At 38.1% G+C, this 13589-nt stretch overlaps 1 protein-coding gene across 1 annotated transcript in view; it reads left to right on the forward strand.

Annotated features, from left to right (window-relative positions):
- The window catches only part of efna5a (ephrin-A5a), a 56197-nt gene that overhangs the window by 39478 nt on the left and 3130 nt on the right, over positions 1-13589 (forward strand). Inside the window, exons 2-4 of the mRNA XM_017718112.2 lie at positions 4001-4293; positions 12290-12355; positions 12501-12581. Coding sequence (XP_017573601.1) covers positions 4001-4293; positions 12290-12355; positions 12501-12581 — 440 coding nt within the window. The remainder of the gene's footprint in view (positions 1-4000; positions 4294-12289; positions 12356-12500; positions 12582-13589) is intronic.

Genomic DNA, 13589 nt, shown 5'->3' on the forward strand with positions numbered 1-13589 from the left:
TTTTAAAATGTATTTATTTATTTTGTGAATGAAACAGTTTTACAGCAAGTTTCAAATGATAGTACAAGCAGCAGCTGAGTTCATACAGCACAGGAGCTGCTCTGCAAGTACCACCCCAGCAAGATCTTCAAATTTTAGAAAACAATTTTTGAAGCTATAGATTAGGACACTATAGGAAGTGAAAGTGTGTTTGAAAAGAGATTTCGCTTGTATGACAGCAGAAAGTCTTATGTCTTGTATCTGCATTTGGAAAAATGTAAGAAGGAAATGCTAAAATTCTTATCTTATACATATATAAAAATCTTATAAAAAACATATCTTTTCTGTCAGCTGCCCTAAGGAAGATTTTGAAAAAGTATTTGCATATTCAAAGCCTGTAAAATGCTATTATTGCCGCTTAAATTTGATAATTAAATAAGAAGTCTAGGTGTCAAGGGCCCCATTAGTTGCCTTTGATGTAGATATAGATAACAATGTGGTAGTTTTGTCGTTTGTTCTCTGAAAGATTATTGAGTCAGGCACCTCCTTCATCCTTCACTCTATTGTTCAAACTCAGGAATCCGACCTTGTTTTGACCTAGTTTCACTCATGGTAATCTACAAACACCAGGAGAGCTTTCATGCCAAGTCTCGGGCCTTTTCTCAGACAGTAGCCTGCCCAGGTCATCACCTATCAATCCTTGTTGTGAGCCAGGCCAGAGGGAGAGAAAGAGTGAGAGGCAGCATGTGTATGAATAGGATTATCGTTAACGTGAATGCTTTGTTGCACATCTTGCTATGGGGTTGACTGTGTTCTGTGTGTTTGCGTAAGAAGCTGTGATAGATGTAGCTAATGAACTCCTTTTTTAATCTTAATGATGAATTGCGATTGCATTGTGTGGCTTATTGAGCAGCCGGGCCATCGCTCCTCACCGAAAGAATGAAGAAATGAATGAGTGTCATGTTGATGTGTTGTTTGTTTTGTTCCTGTAGTCTAATGGGGTCAGCTCTCTTTATGAATCAGTAGAGCAGACCTTAGTCACTAAAAACGTACGAATGAGGTGGCATTTGGTTTATTATCATGCAGTGCAATGTTGTTAATTGTTATTTGCTTATTTTTCCAGCCTCTTTGCCTGGTCCAAAGAGCAAAGTGATCTTCTGCTGTTTTTTTTTCCATATTTGACGCAAATTTTGCCTTGATCTGAGAAAGATAACCACTAAGTATCCTTCAGCAAAAAACCTGTTGTTGGTACTCTCAGCAAAGCCAGTGACTGTCTCAGGATGGAGCCAGTTAATAAGTGAATGGTGCAATGCTTTGACTCAGGTCATTTGCAGCTAATTTGAAGGCCAGATTGGGGTATTGAAGAATATCCATGGAGTTTCCCTGGGTGATAATAGCTGCGTAGGTGTAACTTACACCACTTCAGTCAGCAGAGCTGTCTCGGGGCTCGGAGACAGATGTTGACGCTGTGTCTTCAGCGGCCGCCCCAAGCAGAATCATCCTTTCTGGAATTACAGGAAATGTTAGACGCTAATAACGTGGCTGAGGAAATAGCTGAGTTTTCACTGCTGATGACCCATGACAGATGGAATGAGGCAGAAGAAACAGCAGTTTAAACATGCTGGCATGTCAGATGGAGAACTTCCAAATATTGGGATGATTTGTGAAGTGATTGTACAACATAGGAAAATCTGAATATGCATTATTTTAATAAAATGAGATTTGAAGTACAAGACAGTGTTTTCTTTTAGCTTGGTTTTTGTTCTCATTTAGGTTAAAGTAGCTAGTGGAACACTAATTCTTGGAAATAACTCAAGTTTTGTGCATATGGAGTTTGAGTTGCACATATTCATATACAGGCACCCCAGTGCCGGGCTCCCAAACCAGCATGCACACACTCCGTATTCCAGCGGTGCATCTGAAATCCACGTAATGATAATCTGATAGCTCTTGAGCTCCATCTGTGCTCAATAGTCTTTTATTGTCTCTAATGAGTGGAAATCTTTGTGTCAGCGCACCCAGCTGTGCTGCTGTCCACAGCAGGATCTCAGCACTAACCTCAGGAGCTCGTCTGGCTCTCTCCAGGGTGGCTGTTGAGCATGCACTGGTTTGGGCTTAGTGACTTCTGGGTTTAGTGAGTCACCCGGCACTCTGAAATCTCCCCCCCGAGCCACAAACATCATCACATCGTTCTGTCATGCATGCCCAGGCAATAGCACATGACTCTGTGCTGTGTTACATTAAACCACAGAAACTGAGTTATTACTTTTGTTTGGATGTGCTATTACATATGTAATTAACATTAACCTTCTGTATGTACAAATTTGAAACTGCATTTCTGAATTTGTTCTCTGTGTTCTATTTTTAAAACTGTTAAAAATGTTCAATGTTTTATTACCGCAAACAAGACACTGCACAACAATCACTTTTCATCAAATGCAAATCTTAATCTTAAAGTTCAATAATATTCAGTAAAGGATGTGCCAGGTTTTTGGCCAAAACAAAATTCCTGGGCTTCTTCCAAAGGTAACCTCCCTTTCCATCCTCTCCCATTTCAAATCACAATACAATATCCCCTCTTTTACACTCTTTTTAAAAAGATGGTTTTTCAAGGGATCTTTAGTCAAGGCAGTGGTAACATTTAGAACCAGGATTTCTATACAGAACTTATCATGTTTAAATGGTTCTTTGCATGGTGAAATGGTTCTTCAGATTGATGGAGAATGAATAGAATATACACTCCTGGGCAAAACAATATGGGCCAAGCCTATAATTCAAAAGATTAAGCATTTAACAGTCTTTCAAATGATTAAACAAATAGATAAACCAATTTGAAATGAGCTTTTCTCTTTGATTTTGTTAAATGTTGAAGTTTTGTGTGTAGCACAGAAAAGAGTCAGTATTGTTTCACTCAGTACTAATGGCTTCAAACAACTGAAAAACATTGCCAGGCTAGTTTGTGTTAAATGTGAGATTTTCTATAGGGTCTTAATCTGGACACTAACCAGACCAGAACCATCATTAAAAACCATTATATGTTGGGGTTGGCCCATTTTTATATAGCACCAAAAAGGGTTGTTGTATTGTTACAAATATTATAACAATAGAAGAGTCCTTTGTTGCTATACAGAACCATTTTCAAAAAGGTTCAATGTAGAACCTTATACAACACATTCTTCATCAATCTGAAGAGCCCTTTTACTATGCAAATAACTATTTAAGCATGAAATAGTTCTATATAAAATTCATGGTTATAGATAGAACCATTCCCTTTACTGAAGAACTCTTGAAGAACATCTTTTTAAGAGTGCACTTGTGTAGATGTTTTGAATCCACTCTTTTAATAGAATATCTATGAGTGAAAATAATGAAAATTGAATAACACAATATTTAATCACCAGCGATAACACTGAATTCTAGGTGTTACAATAGAGTCTGTAAGCAAGCAGAACTTCTGGACATGTCAGCTCCATCGCTAAGCCAACCCAGTTCATCTCTGCTAAAGCTGTTCAAATGCAGCCTTATATGGTGCCTTGGGGAGTATATGTTTTTCAATTGCTTCCTCAGGAACGAATACCTTGCATATCCCGCCGACGCTCGTGCTTGGTTAGATACTCCCGAGGTCTTCACATTTCACAATAAACAAGATGTAAATCTGAAATAGTGGGCCAGAGATGCACATTTTTCCCCTGCTCTGAAATTCCTCTGAGTGCAATCATTCAAAATGTCAGGTTTCATCCATAAAAGCCTCATATTTTAAGAGTGTTTAAAGCACTGATGTCAAAGATAGGATTATTAATTTCTCCTCTGATCCTCAGCAGAGATAGATGATTTAGGTTTCTTCACTTTTATTATAATTACCCTTAACTAAGAGCCTTCCTCTGCAAGCTGCCTTGTTGCAGAGCAGCGTATGTGCATGACTCGTAAAAAAGGACTAAATGAGGACAAGCACAGGTGGGATATTAAATGTCTGCATCTGTTCTAGCGGAGGGTTGTAAATTTGTCTCTTTTTTCCCCACAGATTCTACAGAGGAGACTATCACATTGATGTGTGTATAAATGATTACCTGGATGTCTACTGTCCTCACTACATGGACTCAGTGCCAGAGGAGAGGACCGAGCGCTACATGCTCTACATGGTGAACTACGATGGCTACAGCTCCTGTGACCACACGGCCACAGGCTTCAAGCGCTGGGAGTGTAACCGGCCTCACTCACCCAACGGACCTCTAAAGTTCTCCGAAAAGTTCCAGCTCTTCACGCCGTTCTCTCTGGGCTTTGAATTCCGACCTGGCAGAGAATACTACTATATATGTGAGTTTGAAATAAGTGTTCAGTTCTGCTGTTGTGCCCTGTTTGCATTTATCCAAACTTAATAAGCTGGACTCCTGTGATGTATCGTCACTATTGTTTAATAGTTTGGAATCACTTGCCAAAATAATAATGTTTTTCATTATTTTTTACAATAACTCATATATTGCTAAAAATATAAACTACACACATACAGGTATTTTTGTGTTTTTTTTTTATTTCTATGTATTAGGTAATTTGAGAACAACTAGGTAAATAAAAAGTAGTATAAATAATGTACAGTAATTATGCAGAATTTATACAGCAAGTAGTTAGTTCTAAGGGAGCAACAGTGATAATTTTGTTATGGCCAATTCTAATTTCTTTAAAGCAAAATTGCCCAACCGCCAATATTTTTGATCAATGTTTATGACCATATGAACCATGCGAGCTCATTTCCAGTATTTTATGTTAGTCCCAACGTAAATAGCATTTAAATGAAAAATCTGTTGTGTATTCAAATAACATAAAACAAATAAAGTTAAAAACTGAAGCAACTGGGTACTTGGCACTATGGATACATATTTGGCTTCTAAGCAATCATGAAAAATTGTGCTATGACATTTTGGTATAGGGGTAGCAGCATTCAACTACAGCAGTTACTCCGATCACGTTTGGAGCAAAAATCTGACGATTCCAATCTTGGCAGATTCTGATCTTGGCAGACTCCGATCACACATACCTAGTAATTTATCAGTTTATGGGCCTTTATATTTATCACCATGCAAGACCTTTTGGATGTTAAAATTATAATGAATTTATTGTGAATTTACTGGATATTAATAGTAATTCACTGTTAGTTATTTTAGATATCAAGATATTGTATATCTACAGCTCAGTGATGAATCTATATTCATCGTTCTGCATAGTTTCTTTTTTCTTTTTTTGCGTACTAATTGTTTGAGACCTTGCAAATTAGACTTATTTTATACATTTTTCCACAACTGAAATGGTTTTATATTACTGAAAACATTAATTCCAAACTTTTGAATCGTAATGTAGTACCGCAGTCATAGCATCTTAAACAGATGTTGTGCTAGTGTTGTTCTGGAGTATTGGTAAGATTTGAGCATACATATTTGATTCCAAGCAAGGAAGCGAAAAGCTATAGCCAAAACCAAGTATGAGTTTGTGTTTCAGGAGTTCTGGCAAAATAGACTAAAACAAAAACACGAACCTTCATGGAAAACCGTCCTGACTTTCGTGGTCTTCCTGTAAGGCCTCTTTGTTACAAACTCCCAGTCTCAGCTTTCACTTGCTCGTGAGAGGGCTCTTTAAAACAAGCATCTAAAGCCATGTTTTTACAACTGGAGTCAGATCCCTGTAGAGTGGGAGCGGGAAGACAAAATAAGGCACAGGAGTGGTCCAACTGCTTGGACAGCTCGGGCCTGAGATAGCTCCATTTGTGCAGGCGCAGGCAGGAGAGTACGAATTAGTGGTATTTAACATGATGAACTGACAGAACGTAGAGGAACATCAAAACAATGTTCGTGTTTATGTGGGATATGAAAGAGCAATGGGAGAGAAATGGAGAAAATAAGATGTTTAAAAGCATGAGAGCAAAGAGAGAGAGAGACTGAGAGAAAGAGAGGAATGTACAGTAAACAATGATTAGAGGTAAGATCCTAGCAGGAGATTAGAATGTGGTTTTCACATGGGTGTGCATGAAAGGCATTGCCACACTGTAAAGCGCAGTTCATTTCCCCGGAGCTTTGAGTCAGGACAGTAGGATGTGAAACGTTTTAGATGAAGTAGAGGAGCTGTCAACTAATCTGAAGGTTTTACAGGAAGAATGAGTGAGAGAAAATGAAGCAATGCTGCTCACAGCTCTTTCCTGTGTGACTCAGTTTTATGACTCAACAGTTGCGGATTCACTTAAACAAAGAGCCGGTTTCTGTCCAACCTACCGATGCAACTAAAGGGAGAACGAAATAACAAACAGTCTGTCAGCAGTCAGGCATTTTGGCTCCAATCGTGATGTAAAGTAGAGTGTTAAAGTAATCATACACCCACAGTGTGGAGAATTTAATCTCAAGAAGAAAGCAGCTGCATAGCTGTCAGTAAACTAGATCATATCAGCAGCAACCACTTCAAAACTGTTTGGATAGCCATAAGTATGGATGTTAAATGAGACTGGCAAAGAGGAAATTTATGATAACAGTTTGTTGTACAGTGACTTTATTGAATTTAGGAGTGTAAATATGCATATGAGGGTGGTGGCTCAACTGCTATATCGATCATAATTGATTACATTAATGCTCAACAAAATATGTGCTCATTTTGTAATGAGCACATAAATTCTTGAGCCATTTTCAAACGCAAATAAAAGCTTTTTTTATTTTATTTTAATAATAGTGTATCTTTATAATAATGTTGAATTTTGGGTGATCATAATGGCCGAAATATGGCATCACAGTGCGTTTTGTAATGAGACTTCATCGTATAATAAGATATTTAGTTTTTCTGATGTATCTTGTAATGGACAAAATGCTTAAAATTTATATACTTGTATGCAAAATTTTGAACAACTCTAGTCAAATTGCATTTTCTTGATTTTATAAGAGAAAATGTCTTGACACAGTTTTACAGGGAACTTTTTTGGCATTTTTTTTTCAAATAGTGCAGAAGTGTCATCTCTGTAGAAGTCTTAACATATTTTCACTTACAAAATCAACAAAACATGCAATTTGACCAGGGGCACCTGAACTTTTACAAGGCGTTTTAATTCAGTGCCAGAATAAACCATTTAAAAAGTGACAGACTGGTAAATTGGTAAAAATCAATTAATCAAACAAGATAATGGCATAATAGGCTGACATCTAAACACCTACATGCTGCTGTAAAGTTTATACAGTCACAAACAGACTGTTTGTTGTTGTCTACAGACTCTTTAATTAGTCAACATATGTTTTTTTACACTTGCAGCTGCTCAGTGTCCTAGAAGTACTAACTCTTATGTACTGAGAAAAGCATGTTGATATGTAATTTAAATGAACATATTTCCAGACCGTACTATGAATTGAGTTGTGAGGTCAAGGATTTATGCCCCAAATTATATTTATTTCTTTTTTAAGCTAAAAAGCCTTGGATTGTCTTTACTTGTAGCTGTGAATTATTGCTCTTGTTGGGTAGATAGCTGTATGTCTGTGTTAGGTAGACAGAGCGCCTTTGTTAGAGGCTGCGATGGTTAATCAGTGTGAGTGAGAGGTCGCTCTGGGAGAGCCTGAGGGTGACACACGCGGCCTCTAGGCTGTCAGTCAGCGGGCCGTCCCGCTCAGGAAGCGATCAGAGGGGATCAGAGGGCCGGCCCTGCGGGGTCAAATGTGAACATGCTCTGATGACTGCAGTTGAACTTTGAATCCTGAATGGCTTAAGGCAGCATGTTTTTCCAATATGGCCTTGGTGGAAGTCTGATCTTAATCTCCGAGGATAGAAATCCAATTTCAAGGGAGGTTTTTAGTCCGTCTCCCCACCCCCCTGCGTGAGAGGGGCTGATGGCGGCGCACCCCGTCTGATATGAGCTTGCTTCAAAAGTGCATGACTGGCATTTGCTGGCTGTTCTCTCCGTCTAGATAGTACGATAGACCAGGAGCGTTTCCACTGTACGTTTAGATCAGATTTAACCCCTTGATAAGCACAGATCTTTGCAGAATGTGGGTCTTTTACACTTGGCATGAAAGAAGCCTTTTAATGAGCGACTTGACCTCATTTTCCTTTATGTTGCTATCAGAAGCCAGCAGGGTGCCTTATCTCTCAGACAGGGCATCAATCTATCTTGCTCCTGTTTATCAGACTTCTCAGTTTCATCACATCTGATCTCTCCAACCATAGCTGAGGTAGTGTCTGGGAGGTTTTACCCACTCCGGTCATCTGCAGTGCAGATCTAATGTCTGCTATGTAAAGCTGCAGACATGGAGAAGCTGTTCAGGTTGTTGCCAGTGCAGGGTGCAGTGGCCTTGAATAGTCTGTGTTGGTGTTTTCTAGTCTCAACCCTTTTATCACAAGCCAAAAAAAGCATCTGTTTCTGCCTTTTAATCTACTCTTCTGCATTAATAACTTGTTTTCTTAATGATGGTGTTATATTTACCTTAATATGTAAAGAATGTGATGTAACAGAGACAGAAATGTGTAGTTTTATTTTTATTTGTGTCACAAACTACCATTCAGAATTAGCACACACATGGATAGGAATGTACTTCACCTTGAGTTGCCTTCTTTTGTTGCTCAAATGAATAATAATAATAATAATAATAATACTAATAAGCTATTTGTGCTCTGAATTCCTTATGAATCTGTCTGCACTCTTACTAAGAAAAAATTGCAATGCATTCAAAATGAAAGCACTATTTTACTTCTTTCATATAGACAGAAAGACTCAGAGGGAAATCACAGGTGTAGAGAAGCAGCAAAAGGCACTGTGCGCATACATTTCATTTTAGAAAATGAAAGCTATAAAAATGTCCAAAACCTAAACGTGAAGCTCAAATGCAAGCATGTTTAAAATTTAGAGGTAGAGACAACAGCAGTTTTCTATTTTCTAAGAGAGCCATTATGGGTAAGCTATTCATTCTCAGGAGGTGTATCTGAGGAGATAAAAGATAATCCACTTTTAGCAAGGAAGGTGAACATGAGATAGAAAGGAAGCAGAAAATGCAACAAACTTCAAAGACTGCACTTTGGATTCATGGAAAACTAAAAGCAAGTCTCCCCAGAAATAATGGAAAAAAAGATAAAATTGAGTTTGTCTGTTTAATTTTCTGTGTTTGTTTTCTGCTTTTTCCTAAAACCAAAAAGTGACTAATTTATACTTACTGGTAATTTTGAGTAGAAATGAATTAAATCTAGGGTGATCTCTGACTTTTGTGTAGTGCGCTTTATACACATGTACATAAGAATATTTACTTAGGGGCAGAAAACACAGTAGCACACATGCTGGTACATTTTACTATGCCCATGCTCAGATATGCTTAGTTTTAGTGAGAATGCTTAGTTAAAGATAATGTATGGATACAACAATGTGAGAATTGTGGGCTGATCCCTGTGCTCATTATTTTTCATGTATATATCTACTTGAATTAGCATTACAGATAAATATTGCACCAGTTTCCATGGGTTCACAAATGCGATTAAAAGAATATCATATTTGAAAACAGTATTGTTCAGCATCACATAAACATTCTGCTCCTCTGCAGTACAGTAAAAATCTAAACATCTGTCTGATGCAGATTTTATTTTATTTTTTCAGTAAATGTCTGCCTGTACTGATAAGATTCTGATATCATCGTGCATCCCTAAGTTAAAGGGAACAAAGATATAGTCTCTGAATGTTGCTGCCAAGACATAGTTAATGTCTGCTGCTGCAGGAAGCTGGGGTAAGCTATGTGATACAGTACAGGCTGACAAAGGCACAATGTCTGTGATTGACAGGCCTGAGTTCTTTTATGGGCCACCAGTGTAATTATCTTAATGTAGTGTGCAGTGTTGGTAGCTATTTTTTCACTATTGTAAATTCTGTTGTAAAAGAGTAAATCAGAGGTATCAAAGTATTTCTGCTGTATGGCTGTTATAGCAATAAAAAGGGGAATAAAAAAGGAACTAATTTGGGATAAATACTCACTAACATGCAGTGTGAATGTAAAGATCACGTCCTACTGTAAGACAGCAAAACCTGCTGGACCAACCCCCTCCCCACCCTTCAGCTACACTGCAGCTTTCTCAAGTGATGTTTCCAATCAGTGCTAGGCTTCTTGTCCAAACTGGGCCAGACTCGAGAAATGAGACAAAAGCAATTTCACTCAATTCAAAGTAAATATGCTTGTGGGGACATGATTAAGGGTTCAGAAACCCCCAGTATGTCACTGTAGACAGTGTATAAGCACTTTGATTTAACCCATCCTTTTCCCGCAGTCAAGGGTGGGGGGATGAAAGGGGAGAGAGCAGGCAGATTAAGAGCAGCTGGAGACCCCACGCAACAGGGAAACATGAGGGTCAGAGCTAACAGCAATGCATTCTGGGAATATACCCAGACACTTTTAGATACACTTATCTCTCCAAACTCATAATAAAATTCTTCTGTCTTAATGATTAGCTCTTAATGCAGTAGAAAAATTCCCTGACCCGAAATGCAGTAAGATGAGTTTAGTTGTCTGAAGTTTGCTCCTTTGGTTTTGTACTGAATCTAAGGGGCTAATGTAGCTAAGAAGTAATGGAAGTTTATACAAAACTAATTAGCACTGTACCAACTTCATACGTAACAAATTTCAGTCTGTGTTGATTTAAGTGATCTCAGGCATACTCATGTGGTTTCTGACACTTTATGCTATACTGTTTTCTATATGCTGGACAAAAGTACAGACAAAGTTCAGGCTTCAACATAGCTACTACTGCTACTAGTTTTTAGCTATGCAACATACTTTTATTTGATTTAATTTTATACATAGCAGTGTTTATACATTCAGAATCCACATAATCAAATCAATTTGACATTGCAGTGTAGTTTGAGGCAGATGTGTTATTATGGCAGGGACTTTGCGTGATGCCAAACATTGGCTGTAAACTTCCATTACTTGTTCGTTACATTAGCCTTGTAGCTTCAGCTATGCCGCTCACCTTCATACATGTTTTGGACGATCGACTATATTTATGGTGAGGAGTGCATTGTGGATGTTTGACTCTTTAAGTCTTGAGTAGAGTAATAAAAGTAACCTTTTACTCCAATGACTGAATACAGTCCATAAAAAAATGGTGTCAGAGCTGGTTGAACAGAGGTCATTTGTACCATCAGCAGAGGTCTTTTGGCAACAGGTGTGGCTTTCATCGTCTGTCATTTGCAGCTGTTGATGTTTTTAGCAGCCAATAGGACTTTAAGTAGCAGGTGTTGATGTGCGTAGTGGTCAGTCAAGCTTCAGAGGCAGGTGGAACGATTATGTTAAAAGACGTTAAAATGTCAAAGCTGTTGTGCATTTTCCATACTTAGATATTTGAAAGCGCCTTGCTTTGGTTAGTCATGGTCAAGACTAAATATTTGACCTGGTACTTTTCTAAACTTTTATCATATATAATAAAAGTAACCCTGCATATCGAGAAATTATTTTAGCAACTGAATCAACAACATTGTATTGCGTGAATTAGTAGCTCTGTGTTGTAGCTTTTAAGGGAGGGCTTTGTTTGAAGCTTTTTCCACTGCTCATTACTTAGTCACCTTTACTTCTCGAGTGATCTGTGAGAGAAATACCAAAGCTCTCCTCCCCCTCACTCCTCGACCCTCATTTGCATTGGCTCCTGACAGCAGGAGATTGCATTACCTACTGCACAAAGAGAGGGCGGCTGCGAGAGGAGCCTGTCTCCCTGTTCCTCTTTAAGCGCTAATAGGCTTTCCTTTATGGAGAGGACAAATTGAGAAACATGGCCCATGGCTAAGATGACAGGGGAAACAGCATATCCAATGTAGTGATGCCCGCATATATCGGTAGGAAATGAAATGAATGCTGATTGTGTTTCCCTCTGAGGCTGCAGTGCTTGTGCAGGCATTTATATGAGGCACGAAATATGTAGAGAGCACCTAGACCTCAGTCGCTCTGCTGGGACAGGTAATGGCTGCAGAGATGTTAAATGCTCAGGTATCAAACTGCATTTTTCCCCTCCAAATGGTTTGTTTTCTATCAGACTTTTTGTTTCTGCCACAATTTTTTCTCCCCATTTGCTACACTTCACAGCAGATTACCATTTCCCACGCTAGAAAACAGCCATACTTTTACCTGCATAGAGTTTAATCTGCAAAAGGCAGATTGCATTGTCCTCCTGCCATTGGATTTTGGTGCGACTGCACTGGTGCCTGCAACTTTTTACAGTTCCTTTACAGGCTTTTCTTTTACTAGAAACAAGTATGTTTGATGTCTTTGGGTACATGGGGCATGGATTTATTGGGTGTCGTACTAAACAGTCTTAATTGTTTTTACAGCCTCTACAGTTGGTGAAAATGGGAGAAGAACCTGCTTAAGGCTGAAAGTTTTTGTCAGACCAGCAAGTAAGTTTTGTGAGACCTGTTGTTTTGGTATTGCTTTGTCTTTGTTCTGTATTTACATACATTGAAATTGGCAGTAAGATCCAGATGGAGAGATGAGATCATGATGCCTGTCCTGACAACACCCTGCTTTGTGTTCTCTTTACAGACAACTGTGTGAAGACTGTTAGCGTGCATGACCGAGTATTCGATGTCAATGACAGAGTGGATAACTCGATAGAGCCAAGAGGTTTGTATGGTCCAGGGAGTTTTCCATATTCAGTCTACACTCTTAAAAAATAAAGGAGCAAAAAGGGGTTTTTGGAGTGATGCCATATAAAAACCGCTTTTGGTTTCCCAAAGAACCCTTCAATGGATGACATGCAAATGTGAAGAACTGTTCTATAGCTCTGAGATCTTCCATATAATATAGATGTTCTATACCAAGAGAGGTTTTTTCATAGAACATTTACAGTACTGAGAAAAAGTCATCACCACTCTTTTGTTTATTTGACACATTTAAAATAATGGATTTACATCTTTCTGCTTAGATTTCTCCTAAGATAAACCACTTTCACTAGGAAGAGAAAGTCAAAAGAAAGTAAGTTCACAGTTTTAAAAAATTTAAAAAATTAATTATCAAAATATGTTTCTGTCCCTCCTTCTGCTGTGAGAAGACAATGCTGAAAGGACGTGTAGCTGCCAAGAAGCCATTACTAAGAAAATGGAATGGACACAAAATAGAACATTTGTACTAAAACCAAGTTTTTATGGTTCGATGAGTCTAAATTTATAACTGGGATTATTGGACTGTGAGAAGCAGAAAATATAGCCAATTTCTAAGACTAAGACTAAGCCATGTTGAAAAAGATCCTGGCAGATTCTATGAAAAACTAAACGCAAATATTCCCAAAATAGAATGAAGGCAAAGGGTGGGCACACTAAATCCTGACAGATTTGATATTATACTTATTGTTTGAAATGTTTTATTTATTTATTTATTTTTATTTAAATGTAATGTTCCTGCTTTTTACATAGAAATTAAATAAAGGGAAGGATGGTTTCTGACTTTTGCACAGTACTGTATATTGTGTGCAGTAAACTTTCAAAAGGTTCACACTTACTTATCCTTTCATTTACAAAATTGGTCCTTTAAAGAACCATCCATGGAAAATAATTAATTGCACCGAAGAGCCCTTTTGGAATCCTTTGTAAGTGGCTGTTAACTTGTTGTTTTATTACATTTTCTTGTGCATAT

The sequence above is a fragment of the Pygocentrus nattereri genome, chromosome 16 (assembly GCF_015220715.1).
Source record: "Pygocentrus nattereri isolate fPygNat1 chromosome 16, fPygNat1.pri, whole genome shotgun sequence".
Lineage (NCBI taxonomy): Eukaryota > Metazoa > Chordata > Actinopteri > Characiformes > Serrasalmidae > Pygocentrus > Pygocentrus nattereri.